The sequence below is a fragment of the Vidua chalybeata genome, chromosome 16 (genome assembly GCF_026979565.1).
Source record: "Vidua chalybeata isolate OUT-0048 chromosome 16, bVidCha1 merged haplotype, whole genome shotgun sequence".
Classification (NCBI taxonomy): domain Eukaryota; kingdom Metazoa; phylum Chordata; class Aves; order Passeriformes; family Viduidae; genus Vidua; species Vidua chalybeata.
The window spans coordinates 1,501,753-1,516,472 of NC_071545.1; the positions used below are offsets into that span (position 1 = coordinate 1,501,753).

General features: G+C 58.6%; 1 protein-coding gene across 1 annotated transcript in view; it reads right to left on the reverse strand.

Moving 5' to 3' along the window:
• The window catches only part of LOC128796324 (syntaxin-binding protein 4-like), a 49,275-nt gene extending 39,773 nt beyond the window's left edge, over nt 1–9,502 (reverse strand). The window contains exons 1-3 of the mRNA XM_053957863.1: nt 9,428–9,502; nt 9,157–9,338; nt 8,541–8,652 (exon numbers count right to left, since the gene is read on the reverse strand). Of these exons, the coding sequence (XP_053813838.1) occupies nt 8,541–8,652; nt 9,157–9,338; nt 9,428–9,502 (369 nt within the window). The remainder of the gene's footprint in view (nt 1–8,540; nt 8,653–9,156; nt 9,339–9,427) is intronic.
• Nucleotides 9,503–14,720: the final 5,218 nt, after the last annotated feature.

The following is a 14,720-nucleotide window of genomic DNA, read 5'->3' on the forward strand; positions in this document are numbered from 1 at the left end:
CCTGGCACCATGCCCAGCTTAGGGTGACCTTTTTGGGCACCCCTCACCCAGCAGCCTCCTGCCACTCACACTCAGGATCACACTCCAAGTCCTCTGATGCATCAATAACCTTCCTGGTCAGAGGAAGAGACATTTCCATCCCACCACCAAAATACCACGTACAACCATCCAAGATCCTGTGGGACTCTGCTAATGCATTGTCCCACAGTGACTGCCTTGATCCATGGGCCAGTCTTGGCTGGAATAAATCAGGGATGCTGAAGGGAAGGGATTGCACAAGCACCGGAGGCACTGGCAGTGGGATAAAGTTGAAAAACTGGCACAGGGTGCCCAGAGAAGCCGTGGCTGCCCCATCCCTGGAAATCTCCAAGGCCAGGTTGGATGGGGTCCATTCCCACGACAGGGAGTGGAATGAGATGATCTTTAAGGTCCCTTCCAACTGAAGCCGTTCTGTGGCTCTGTGATAAAGTCACTTCTTTGACCAGTTTCAGAGGGGCTGCAGAAAAGTTCACTAGAGTCAACCCAAAACTTGCAGGAAAATTGGGAAATTTTCCTGCCTGGCACTTCAGTAATTTACCCACCCAGATTTCTGCATCTCAGGGAATAATTTCTGCACTTAGGGTTAGACAGATGTGTTTGGGGCTCCACACCTCTGACATGAAGTCCTTCAGCTGCCCAAGGCTGGGATTCCTGGTCCTTCCCACTGGGTGGGATGTTGCAATAAACCACACGCTTGTCCACAAGCTGGTAAAATAAATGAAAACCAAATCCAAGAGGCCCTGAGGGAAAAGGAGCAGCGCTCAGCTTCCAACTTTCTCTCCAAACACTCAGATCCTTAATTCCATCCTCCAAAACACACACCAACTCTGGCAAAAGACAGACACTGCTGCTGCTCCTGTTCATTAACACGTCTCTAATCAGAGGAAGTTTTGACAGAAACAATTCAGAGGATTTTCAGTGGTTTAAAACTTGGAATCATATTCAGGAAGGATTTATAGAGGAAGGCCTCTATTATCTACCTAAGGGTGCCAGGCTTAATTTGTATAACAGTGTTGAAGGCAAACATCCCACTGGCAAAGGGCCTGTGCTATTGCTCGAGATCCTTACGGAGCTGGGACCCAGCTGAGCCACTCCGAGTTAGCCCAGGATTCTTATCCCAGAGAACTGCTGGTGAGACTCGAGATTTTTAAATCAATAAGAGAATAGAAGGAGTATGAATTAAGAACTGAGTCACCCCATGGGGCTGGACAGCAGATAAACACCTTTCACTTGTTTGTCCACTTTTTCATTGACTGCTAGAAAAATGGGTTTAAAACTCACTGAAAAGTTGATTTTTTTTTCCAAATGGAAAAATTATTTTTGCTAGAAAAAATGTTTTTAATAGAAGTTGAGTGAAACTGTATTAGTCAGCTTTACTTAACACTACCATTTATAAGCAGGGATGGGTGAAACTGTAAATAGAATCAAAATGAGTCTTGGAGCAGGAGCATAGGGTTAAAAATGCTGGGTCAGCACAAGTCAGGTGCATTTCCAGTATATTTTTCTGTGAGAGCATGAAGAGGAAAGTGTGGGAGAGTGAAACTGGGAGCGCTGGGGAGAGGCACAGAAACTGCTGCCAAGTGGAGAAGGTGGTGGTGATGGTTTGGGTTTCAGAAAGAAAAGAGGGTAAGAGAATGGCTGAAACAAGTACAACCAAAGATAAAGTTATGATAAAAAAAGAACTCAGCTCTGCCCTTGTCCTTCCTACCCAGACAAGGAGCAAACAGAGCTGGGAACAGCTGGACCACGAGGGGAGTGATGGGTTTCATGTCTTTGGGAGTGTTGGCATAGCACGGTCAACACGTCCAGCAGCAAATGAAAATCCCACAGGAAGGCATCACCCAAGGTTCCTCTCTCATGAAACACACTTCCATTTGAAACTGAGGGCTCAGGGAGTTCTTCCTCCAGCCACACAGCCCTTCACAGCCTGGCTCCTCAGGTGGGGTGTCCTGGGCAGCCCAAAATGTTATTGTATTCCATATCTAGCTGTGCCCAAAAACTGTTGTCTTGAACCAAGACATGGGGTCATCTCCAGGCCATGTTAAGGCTGTACAAGAAATGGAACCATCATCTCCTCAGTTATTCCAGCCCCAGTGTCGAGGCTAAGCCCAGGAACCAGGAGTGGGGAGCAGCTGAGCCCAGGCATGGCCAGACCCCATGGGGATACCCAGCCTGGCCAGATCCCACAGCAGCATCCCTGGGTGATCCCACAGACCCAGCCAGGACCACACCATCCCAAAAAGGGGACAGCCCCAGGAAGGATCCTGAGCTTGGCCAGGCAGTGGCAAAAGGATGGGGAAGGGGAAGGGGAAGGGGAAGGGGAAGGGGAAGGGGAAGGGGAAGGGGAAGGGGAAGGGGAGGCTGTGCTGACAGCAGCACCCTCGAGCCCGCAGGGAGCCTCTGTGCCTGGCTGAGCAGAGGAACAGAGTCCAAGTAGGTTTGCGTGGGTGGGGATTAGAGGTGGGAAGACATCCTGCAGTGGAAGTGAGATCTGTCTGAGGCCTTTTGGCTCCGGAAAGCAGCATTAAGGAGGTGGGAGGAGGGAGGGCTCACCCAGCAGGGCACTGGGTCACGGTCTCTGCCATCCTCCCACCACTCTGGGAGCAGCAGCAGGAGCACGGGCTGCCCAGGCAGCACAGGAACTTTGGATCATTATTGAGTGAGTCCACTTCATGACACAAGAAAATTAGTGTAGGCTGCAGAGGCTTTTACATCTGATTAGAAATTGGAAAATCGCAACTGTGCTGCTTGCAGGATCAGCTACAAAGCATTGGGGATAAATCAAAAAACCAATCAGCTGGGAAGGAGCTGCCCACGGTGCAGCCCACGGTGTTCTCATAATAACACCCATGGAGTCACTTCAGATGTGCTCAGGAGATCAGAGATGCTCACAGACAAGTCTGAACAGAAGAGGGAACAAACAGTCATGGAATACCAGGTTGGAAGGGACCTTGAGGAGCACTTGGTGCAACCTTTCTTGTCAAAAGTACGGTCTAGGCAAGACTGGCAAGCCCAGCACCCTGCCCAGCTGAACCTTGAAAGTATCCAACAGTGGGGGATGCACCACCTCCCTGGGGAAGTGATTCCAGAGGCTGATTGTTCCCATTGTGAGAAGTTTTCCTCTCTTGTCCAGCTGGAACCACCACAGGAGTAACTTGCACCCAAAGGAACCACAGTGCCAAAATTACTGATGAAGGAAGCAGGCAGGTCCTACGGGGAGCACTCAGGGATGGGCAATCCCACCCCAGCCCTGGGCTCAGCATCTCCCTGGGCACCCACCTGCAGGGCAGAGGGTGGCAGCAGCTGCAGCCAGCCCTGGAGGGGTGACACTGCTCCTCCAAGCCTGTGGTCCTCATCCCCATGGGCAGGGCTGCCAACCATCCCACATCCCTGTCCCCACACCCCTGGGCACTTTCCTCCTTCCAAGGACCATGTGGACCCCAGTGCTCCTTCAGTCCCCTCCTCTGACCCCTTCAGAGGTCACCGGGTGGCTCCTGGGGAGCGTTTCACCCTCCTCACTCCTTCTGCTGGTGTCACCCCTCACTCCCACCTGAGCCAGGCCTGACCATGGAGAGGTGAGGAGTATTTGATGGCTGGGTGGTATTCCAGTGCTTGTTCCCTCCTTCTACTGGTGGAGAGTGTCTCCACCTGAGGCTGAGGCACATTCTCACTCCTCAGAGAGGAAGGCCCAGGACATCTGCACCAGCAGGCCACCAAGACCTCAGGCAGACAGAGATGCCACCTCACTGCTGGCCAGGCTTTCCTGTTCTTCAACCCCTTTTATCAGCTTCCTCTGAACTTCCTCCCTATTTCCAACATCCTTCTCAGCCAGTGGATTTCTCCAGCATGAGGGCTCAATCCAAATGAACCTTTGCTGTCTGAAAGTCAGATCTCTGCTGCCCATCCCCTTCACCCCCAGGTAGAGAGGGGCTTGCAGAAGGCATCTGATGCCACCTGACAATTTTGCATCAAGTCAAGAGTGGTGGAGCATTTTCTGGGGGTTCTTCTTCTTCAGGGAGAAGATGGTGAGTCCATGGGCACCTGCCTGGCAGAGCTGCTCTTGGAGACTGCTGGGGCTTGGTTAAACCACAACTAGAAGTTACAGTTCTCTTCCAATGGGCATCAACACACAGCTCTTCCTGTGCTGTTCCAAAAGATTTTGGTTGGGGAAAAGGCAAAAAGAACCTCTTCAATTAGCCTGTCTTGCAGTAATTAGGAGAGATTGTTTAAGGTAGAAGGGAGGTCAGGCTTGGTCTGCCCAGTAGTTTTTAGGAAAGTCATTTATGCCAGAGCTGAACGTCCCCCAACATCTGCTCCAGCCCAACCCTTGGATGTACCCCCTGAGATGGGGATTAACACAAACACAGTCACATGGGAAAGCTCCAACAGGCACCTTCATTTTCACTGCAGCAGCTCCAAGGTGTGCTAACATCTCTCCCACGAGGAAGCCTTTCTCCTTCTCCTCCTCCTCCCCCCCTTCCCATCAGCTGGATGATCCGCTGCTCTGCTTGGGGACTGGTCCCGTGGCCCCTGTTTGGGTGTCAACTGCTGTGAAGGGTTAACAGGATTATAAATCATCCTGCCTGCCTAAATCCCCTGGGCTGTGGGATTGGACTGGTTATAAACTTATTAACAGGGGCTGGTGGGGGCTGCAGGACCTGCTCTGCCAGCCTGGCCACCCTCTGTCCACCTGCACTAGAGGGAGAAATCCTGAGAACCACAGCAGGAAATTCACCCAAGTGAATCCCTAAAAACAGAGATGGAAAGAGAGAGGTGAGGGAAATGGCTGGGTGTGGAAAGATGGGAAAATCACATATTTTTGGGAAAGATTTCAGAACATGTTGCTGAACTGGAAGTGCAGCTCTTGGGAAAAGCTTTGATCCGTCCTTGAGCTGCAAACACCCCCCTGCTCCAATCCGGACCCCGGCACAAGCCATAAACGGACAGCAATAATAATTCCAAGGGGATTGGTGGAAGTGCAGGCCAGTCTCGCACCGGGCCACGCCTGGCGAGGAGCCGGCAGCGGATCCAAACCCCCCGAGCGCCCAGAGCGTGGTCCGGCCGCGAGACCTGCCCGGCACCGCCGGCGCCTTCAGGGCTGTTTGATTTCCTTCCGGCTCGGGCAGAGCTCCTGCACAGAAGCCACCACTGCAAAACTTGCTTAGAGCTTCCAGCAGGCACTCTCCAGGAGAGACCCCGCGGGGTCACACCGGCATCGCCATCGGCAGAGGCCGGGGATGGGGGATGAGCCGCTGCTCCGGCCGCGGCAGGCACCACCCCCCGCCCGCCCTGGTGCTGCCGGGTGAGGTTCTGCTGACGGCTCGCGTTTATTTATTAAATTCCTATTTCAAACTCCAAAATTAATCTTTTAATCAGCGGCAGAGCGGGGTCACGCTTATCGGAGAGCCGGGGAGGTGTTATCTCCCCGCCATCTGCTCGCCATCCTCCGCCGCGTCCCGACGGAGCCGGCAGACAGCCGGACACCAGCCAGCACATCTGGCAGCCGCCACATGTGGGGGACGGTCCCCCTGACCACCCCTCTCCTCCCAAACTAAACACAGCCCAGTGGACAAAGCTGAGGGAGGGTTCGACCCAAAATTCTAGCCTATGAGCAGATTTGTGAGGTAGAAAATGGAGTTTGAGCATTTCTGCCTCGCAGGGGCAGGGCACCAGGGCTTAGCAGCCCCGTGGAGCCAGGGATGGCCAGGGGCCCCCAGTGAGGTGACGGGGCTGCTCCCATACACACCCCACGGCCCCACAGCATCAGCACCCATCGACAGCGCTGCCCCAAACGCGGCCACGCGATCACGCCTATCCTGCACCACCTCCTTCCCACCGGCAACTGATTTTGCCCTTTCCGCACCCAAAAGCAGCAGGGCAGCATCAGCCCAGCATCTCCAGGCACCGTCTCGGTCGCAGCGACCCCGGGGCGCTGCCCCCGCCATCCTGCCGGCACCCCAGGGGGCAGCGCCCCGCAGCCCCCCCAGCCCTCGCTCCAATGACCTACTTCAGCCGCAGATGGATCATGGCCCAGCAGGGCAGGGATCACGGCCCCTGCTGCCTTCGGCGTGCCCCGGCCTCTTGGTCTCGGCTGGGGAGAAGCCCAGGTCTGGCCAGCCCAGGAAAGCCTCCGCCAAACCTCAGGGTGGTCCGAGACCCCGCAGGGGCCCACGCCGGCGCTGGCTCCGGCCCACTGACCCCCAGTTAATCGGCTAAAGCCGCCCGCTCTGAACCCTGGCCCCGGGCAGAGCCGCTCTCTCTGCCCTACATAGACATCTGCAGCCGCCCGGCGCCCGCCGTCACCTCCCGTCCCCTCCGCCGCCCTCCCCGCAGCCAGCCGGGGCCCTGCTCGCATCCAGCCCGCTCCCCGGGCACCGGCAAGGGGGGACGGAGCCCTTTTGGGCAGCTTTTGTCAAAGGCGAGAGCCCGCACCACAACTGCAGCAGCACCCACAACTGCTGGCAGAGGCTGGAGGTGCTTCCCCGGTCGCTGCCTGGAAAATAATTTCCATTTCGCACCCCTGGCTGATCCCGGCCTCACCTGAGCGCTGCCCTGCAGGTGCTGTGGGACCCCCAGCAGACCCTGCCCCCCGCATGAAGCGAAAATGAACCGAATCAAACAAACACCGCCAAAAGCCGGGGGTCATCGAGCCCAGCATCCTCCCTAACGCCATCCCTGCAGAACGGATCCAAGGCTCCGAGGGATGCCCGTTCCCGGTCCCGGTCCTGGTCCCGGTCCCTGTCCCGGTGCGGCGGCATCCCGCCCCGCTCACCAGTAAATGAGGGAGAGCCCATCGAAGCGCTCCAGGGGCCGGCCAGGGGGCTGCAGGTGGGACATCACCGGGCCCGCCGGGCCTCAGGGCAGCCGCGGCCGGCTCCTGCTGCCCGGGGCCATGGGCTCCGAGTGCCAGCGGCTGCGGGGCTGCCCGCCACGGCTCCTTGGCACGGCTCCCCGCCGCAGCGGCTACACCTAATCCCGGGCGGGCGAGCATGTGATCGCCCCTCTGCCGCCCCCCAGCTAAACCCTGCGGGGCCGCGGGGACCGCGGGGCCGAGCGGCCGGGCCGGGAATCGCGGTGCGGCTGATTCCAGCCAGCGGGGCTGAGCCACACCTGGGCTGGGAGCCACGGCGACCACGGGACCCCCACGAGGGCAGCAAAGTGTCCCATCACCCGTGTGCCACCGTCCCACTCTCCCTGTCCACGGCGGCCCTGATTCCATAAACCAAGCAATTATTGTGGCACAAGGACCCCTTCAGCCCCCTACCAGCGAGCCCCTCCTTCACCCTGCACTTGCAGTGGCTGCTAGTGATGGTTATAATCATTAATGATGGTTATAATCATTAATGATGGTTATAATCCATGGTTAACCTGCCACCACAAACTATTTAAAGACAATTGTAGGCGTCTCCGACCTGCACTAAGCCTGGGCTGTGGCAGTACTCAGGGCTCCCCTCCTCCCTGGCCACTGCATGATAATATTTTTTATATATATTTTATATATATAAAATATATATATAAGTATATTATTTAATATGGGGCACAAGTCTTGCATTTGGGCATTTTTCCCCCCTGTTTAAGGTTTTCTGATCTTATCCCAGCAACCAGATTACCCTTTAGACTATAAGGAAAGCCCTGGAAGTGAGTGCTGGTGGGCAGATGGAAACTGTTTGAAGTAGGATGTTATCCTGGAATGTGAATTATCCCAGAGCAATGAAGCCACAGCCAGCCCAGTCATGTTTGTCCATATCTAGCTGTAGGTGGGACAGAAGGACAGCAGGATGGACAGACAGGCCCTGATTCGGGGCAATGGAAGTCCCAAATGAGCATCAAGCCACTGCATTTTGTGTATTTAATTTCTCCCTCTCCCCATCAGTTATGATCCCAGGGCAGCAGCTGGGAGTGGCCGGGACATGGGGATTAGGTGAGACCTGGGGATTATGAAATGCATCTGTCTGTGTCCCGCATGGCCTGGGAAAGCCACCAGCCTCCCCAGGGCCAGGTCCTGTGCTCATCACTCCCCCCAGCTCCAGGTAATGCTGGGACAGGAAATCATGGAATATCCTGAGTGGGAAGGGTCCCTTGGGATCATCCAGGCCAGCTCCTGGCCCTGCACAGACACCCCAACAATCCCACCCTGGGCATCCCTGGCAGCGCTGTCCAAGCACTCCTGGAGCTCTGGCAGCCTCGGGGCTGTGCCCATTCCCTGGGGAGCCTGGGCAGTGCTCAGCACCCTCTGGGGGAAGAACCTTTTCCAACCTAAACCTAAAATCCAACCTAAACCTGCCTTGCCACAGCTCCATGTCATTGCTTCAGGACGGGACACATGAGGACGAGCTGAGGAGAGCACTGAGCAGCAGAGGCAATGGTGACCTGTCTGTGCAGCCACTGCTCCCCAGTCCCCGAGCGGCTGCTGGGCCTGCCAGGGCTGGGAGCTCAGAATGTGACATGAATGGGGACACCTGGATCCCTGGGGCGAGCGCAGCCGCCCCAGCCCCTGTCACCCACGCTGTGATGAAGAGCAGGGAGGGCCCGGCCGGGCGGGCGCGGGGCCCCGCGGCTCCGGCAGCCGCCCCGGAGGCCGGGCCGTGCCCGGGGCGCTGCCCGAAGTCGCTGCTGCCGGGACAAGACAGGGAATTAAGGCCGATCCCGCTCGGCATCCTTTGCGAGTGACTGTGCAGGATGTGCCGGTGCCAAAATCCTTTTCACCTGTCGCCTCCCAGCCCGGTGACAAGTCCCCTGTCCTCCACCCAGGACAGCCGCCTCCAGCTTGTCACGACCCCACTCTGGTGTGCAGCTCTGCTTTAGGGGCCAGCCCTACAAGGGACCCAGCCCAGGATCCCCATCCATGGGGGCACCCCATGGTGCGTTTGGGGTGCGTTTGGGGTGCGCGCCCTCCCCAGCCCAGCGATCCCGAGGGGTGCTGGTGTGGGGAGAGCCGCCCGCTCCCGAGGCTGTCGCAACGCGGGCCCGGGCGGTGCTGGGCGTGAGTCCCGGGACTGGTTTGTGCCGCCGGGAGAGGATGGGCACTGGGTTTGCCGAAACCGCGGGGAGCGGGCGGGCGCGGGGTGCCGGCTGCCGCGGCCGGCTCGGGGCAGGGCCGGCCTCTCCCAGTCTCACCAGTCGGCATTGTCCGAGGCGGCGTCACCCCGCTTTGGGGCAGGACAGAACCCAGCGGCCGCGGGGATGGCGGGGTGGCCCGGGATGTCCAGCTGTGCCCAGGCACCCGGGGTCCAGCTGTGCCCAGTCACCCGGGGCGTTGAGACATCATCTCCACCGCCCTCCCTGCGGCTGCCGGGAGCCTGCCGGGGCGCCCCATGGATGTGTCCCCCTCTCGCCCACAGCCCTGGGGGTCACAGCATCCCCCGAGGCAGGCTCTGGGGTGAATCACCGCGACGTGCTGCGGGGCCAGGCGCTGCCTTGTCCTTTCCCCCCGCGCGTTTCCGCGCTGGCGGAAGCGGGGCATTATCTCCCTCGCCCATCGCAGGCAGCTGCCCCTGGGTACGCTCCAGCTGCATATTTATAGAGATGCAAACATTACACCCCGGAAATTCCCAGTCTTTACATCACAGGCCAAAGCCTGCAGTGAAGCCCTGACCTTTTTCTTCCTCTCGATGTTTCTGGGGGACTGTAACAGAGTGGTCCCAGCCAGGATCAGTGCTCCTGCATGGGTGCTCAGGGCTGCAGCACCGTGCCACCGAGGGGCACAGGGGACACAGAGGAGCTGCAGATGCCCCTGGAAATGTTCAGGGCCAGGTTGGACTGGGCTTGGAGCAACCTGGTCTAGTGGAAGATGTCCCTGCCTCGACAGTGGGGGACTAGATAAACTTTAAGTCCCTTCCAACCCAAACCACTCGATGATGATGATGATGATGATGATGATGATGACACCTGTGTGTGCCCACTGGAGCTCTGGGACCCCATCCTTTCATGAGACAGGAGAATAAGGACCAAGAGAAGCTGCTGCTGTCTTGGATGCACATTCTGACCTCACCATCCAGCCCATTCAGGATGGGACACATGAGGACCAGTACCTTGTTCAGTGCCATTCCAAAAGTCATGGCTGGGGACACAGGACAGGGACCTGCCAGGGTGGCTGTGTCCCCCCCTGGCCGCCCCCCTATCCCCCTTCCCCCCAGTTTGGTGCAGATGTCCCCATGCCTCCCCAGTGCCTGCTGTGCGCACCTGCACCCAAAGCCACCCCAGCACCGGTGACAATGCAGCCCTCCTGCTCCGAACTGCGCCGGGAGGATGAGGAAGAGCCAAACTTAATTTATTCTGTGCTGCATTTTCATGCCAAATGAGTCAGAGCACCGGCCTCTCTCAGCCTTTGTTTTGCTTGGCTGCCTACACTCGCTTTCGCTTGGTGTTTGTTCAATATTAAGTCCCTTGATGGCACTTGGGCTCAAACCAGCAAGTGCGGCAGAAAAAGGCACTTCCCTGCTGGGACAGGAGCTTTCCCATCCTTCTGCATCAGCAGCGATGCACTTGTTTTATTTATTTCTTTCTTACAATTTAAGGAACCCTGAGCTTGGTCCTTTGAGTCACCATGTCCCACCAGAGCCATCCAAAGCCATCGAGGCTGGCAGGGGCTGCGGAATGGGGCCAGAGGAGCCGTGCTGGCTGCTGATTTCAGAGCAAAACCAGGCCCAAACAGAGCTGGGGGAGGTTTCGCCCGGCACAGGACCAGTTAGGAACGAGCACGGCCGCATTCCTGCGCACGTGGGAGCCGCCAGGAGGAAGCGGCAGCACGGAGGTGTTTCAGTGCCCTGCTTTCCTTCCGTGCGAGCAGGTACTCCCTTCCCACCCCAAACCCCTGCCGTGGGGGCCGGCAGATCAGCTGGGCCCTCCAGGGGCTGTCAAAAACACCCCACACAAAAAATAAATGAGATTTTGGCTCATCTACTGCTGTTTGTGTTCCATCGAGCTTTTGGAAGAGATGTCCAAGTTGTTTTGCCTCAACCCCCCTCCATCAGAAGTCAAATCTGAAAATTCCTCATTGAAGAACATTGCTGAACAGCTGCCAGGGCTGATCATCTCCAAGCCTGGCTCCTCTGCTCCGATGGGTCCCCAAAACCCCTCAGCAGTGCCACAGTGCCTTTTGGGGCCCATGGGGAAGGGGATGCCACCACCCCACTGCTGGCTTGACCCACCCAGCCCTGGTGCCACCCGAACGACACAGTGGGCTGTATGGGGTGGGACAGTGGGGCACAATGGGGTGGCCAAGCCCACGGCTCAGGTGTCAGCAGGGAGTGGGACCCCCAAGCTGGTGCCCATCCTGCCCCCTGGGCAGCGGGGTTGGCCTCAGCCGGGTGCTGGGGCTGGCGCAGGGTGGAGCAGGGTGTGGGATGCCAGAGAAGGGCTTGCCAGGAAAATGTCATCTCGTTGCATAAAACGTGCTCCTCTCCCGCTCCCCTCCCGCAGCAGCAGCGGCTCAAGAGCTTCTTACCCAGGTTAAGTCAATATTGCCACATTGCTGCCTCTGTCGAGGTGCTCGGCCCCATGGAAGGAGCTCCGTGGGTGTTTTTAGGGCTGGAAAGGAGCCAAGGGAACACATCTGGGTGGGTGCAGCACCCTGGGGCTCGGCATCCTCCCACGAGCCCCCGCAGTGGGGCCCACACCTGGGGCAGCTCGCAGGGCACAGTGGGCTCCAGGTTGCCAGGACAGCCCCACTTCCCCAGGCTCGAGAGGCTCCAAGGAGCCGGTGGCACCGGGGCTGACACCTGGATACCGGCATGGGGTGTGCCCGGGCTGGCAGCAGCAGCAGATGGGAGGGCACGGAGCGCAGCAGGGAGCAGCTGCAGTGGTAAAGCCACCAAAAGGCTCATTTGCAAAATACACGCTGCAAAACCAACCCTGGCAGAGCTCAGCTGAAGAGGGAACCTCACACGGGTTGTGCGGTGCTCTGGGCAGGCACCAGAGCCTGAAGAAGAGCTGCCAGCACCCCCAAACCACAGGCCCCCAGGTCCCCAAAACCACCCTGTGTACAGAGGATTGTGCAGTGCCTCTGATCCCAAGCCAAGGTAAAGGCAGAATACCTGGGCAGTTTACATAAGACAGAGTTTTCCACTACACTGGAGTTTCTCTCCGCCTGGTGTTTCACCCAGCAGCTGCAATTTTGCTGCTTTCAAGGGCATTTGCACACAAAAATGAGCCACACCAGAGATGCGGGGAGATTAGGAGGATTAAGGCTGCAGACCTGGCACAGGAGGAGATGGAAAGCAAACCCCTCTGGTAGGCAGAGGCAGTTCATCCCTAAACCTCTGCTCACCTTCACACAGGGTTAAGAAGGGGGGTTCTGGGATGGTTCCGGAAGCTTTAAGAGGAGCAGCTGGTCCTTTGAGCATCCAGAACATGTTGCTGCTAGAGATGGGGGGGGTCCCAAAGCACAAAAACCAGAAAGTGGTTCTAGTGCCGGGTAAAGACGTGCAGGATTTCACGCAGTGAAACAAAAGTAGTTGGGCTGGGTTTCTCCCTCCTCAGCTCGCCTTGCGTGGGGCTGGAGGGAGGATGGGATGCAGGTGCTGCCTGGGCAGGTTGCACAGGGATGCTCACAGCCTCCAAAGGAACCACAGCACCTGCAAAACCCTCCTCCCAAAAAAACAGGGAAACACTGGTGTGCTCCTCAGCATGGGCAGGAGCCTGGCACTGGTGGCCATGGCAGGGAGCGTGCCAGGCTCCAGGCACTGCCAGGGATCCCAAGGGATCAACGGGTTTTGGGGATCAGATGAACGGTTCCTGCCCAGGGGATCCTCACGATCTATTCAAAAGTAAGAATGGAAGCTGGGCACCATGAAGACCAAGTCATACCCTCAGTTATAGTTCAGATGGAGCTGGTGCCATGGCTGGTAGCAGGGAGAGCCCAGAGACGGCCCCAGCCAGGCCAGGGTGAGGCCCAGCCCCGGCTCCGGCTGTCGGGGGCTGCTGTGGCAGCGCTGCTGGGCTGCTCCACCACACCCAGCAGCCAGCAGGGCCCGAGTGACAGCCCTGGGACTCAATCCCAGCAGGACCCTGCCATCCCCACCCCCAGCAGATCCACCTTCAGCACAACCCTGGGCTCCTGGGAGTGTTTTAAATCCATCCCCGCTAGCCAAAGGCTCGAAGGTGCTTGGCTGGATGAGGCCATGAGCACACCAAGTGCTGCTGTTCGTGGGGTGACAGCAGGGGCTCAGGGCTCTGTGGGGCACGGGCTGTGGGCTCCGGCCTCACAGCTCAGCTGGCTCCTGATCACCCAGAAGGGGACGGCACAGCCAGGCAGCACGGCCAGGCCACCGCAGTGCCAGAGCCCTCAGCAGGCTCAGCTCCTGCCGGGAAACAGCCTCTCACCCCTGAACGAGCCAGGAGGGCAAACCGCGGCAAACTGGGATGGAGGAGACTCCCACAAACACACACAGAGAAACACAGACAGACACACGGACCGACACACGGACCGACACACGGACATGCACTTGCCTTGCTGTGTCGCTGCCGGGGCCCGCAGCCTCCCCGCGCCCTGGCAGGCGCAGCCGGACCCAGGCGGGAATGCCCGGCCGGCCGGAGCGCTCTGCGCTCTTTAAGGGCGCCCCGGAGCGCAGGAGATCCGGCACACGCAGGGATCGGGATCAATAGGTCACAGCGTGCACTGACTTGCTCCCAGAACGAAAATCAGCAGAGGATTTGGGGCTGGTGGGGAGGCTACAATCAGGGCTTTAATCCTGCATGGGCACAAAATCCCGGGATAAAAAGGCCAGAGCTGGTCCTAATTGCTGACTGCTGTGTGCATGTGTGAGCAAAACCTCTTAGGCTGCGGGGGGCCTGGGGGAGGCATCTCCGTGCCTTATGGAGTCCTTGAGGTCGGAGCAGATCTGTAAGATCAAGTCCAACCACTCCCCCAGCACCATCTTATTTGCCACTAAGCCGTGTCCCCAAGTGCCACATCCACATCGCTTTTGAATCCCCTCAGGGATGGAGACCCACCACAACCCCGGGCAGCTGTGTCCGTGCCTGACCACCCTTTCCGTGAAGGAATTTTCCCAATATCCAAACGAAACCTTCCTGACACTACTTGAGGCCATTGCCTCTTGTCCTATCCCCGTTCCCTGGGAGCAGAGCCCAACCCCCCTGGCTGTCCCCTCCTGTCAGGAGCTGTGCAGAGCCACAAGGTCCCCCCTGAGTCTCCTTTTCTCCACGCTGAGTCCCTTTCCCAGCTCCCTCAGCCACTCCTGGTGCTCCAGCCCCTTCCCAGCTCTGTTCCCTTCCCTGGACACGCTCCAGCCCCTCAGTGTCTGTCCTGTGAAAGGACTGGAGGTGTCCCGGCAGTGCCGATGCACCGGGAAGGAGCAGGGACGCTCCGAGCAACGTTCATCCCCAAACACAGAAACCTCCCGGGAGGAGCCGCAGCCACCCCCGTGGCTGCCCCTCTGTGCCCATCCCGGCCTCGCTGAGGCCAGGGACCACCCGTGCCCTGGCTCCTGGGGGGTCTCAGGCTGGCGCTGCACATCGGGGGGGGGGGGTCCAACCCTGCCGGGACCCCTTCAGGGGCTCCCCCAAAGCCAGGAGAGAATGCTGCGGGGCGGGAGGGGCGGGCCGGGCAGCGGCGGGCAGGAGGCAGGAGGAGGCAGGAGGAGGCAGAGGCGGTGCAGCCCCGTCCCGCCTCCCGGCGGGGCCCGGCCCGGTGGCGGCGCAGAGGCTGCGGGCGGCGGCGG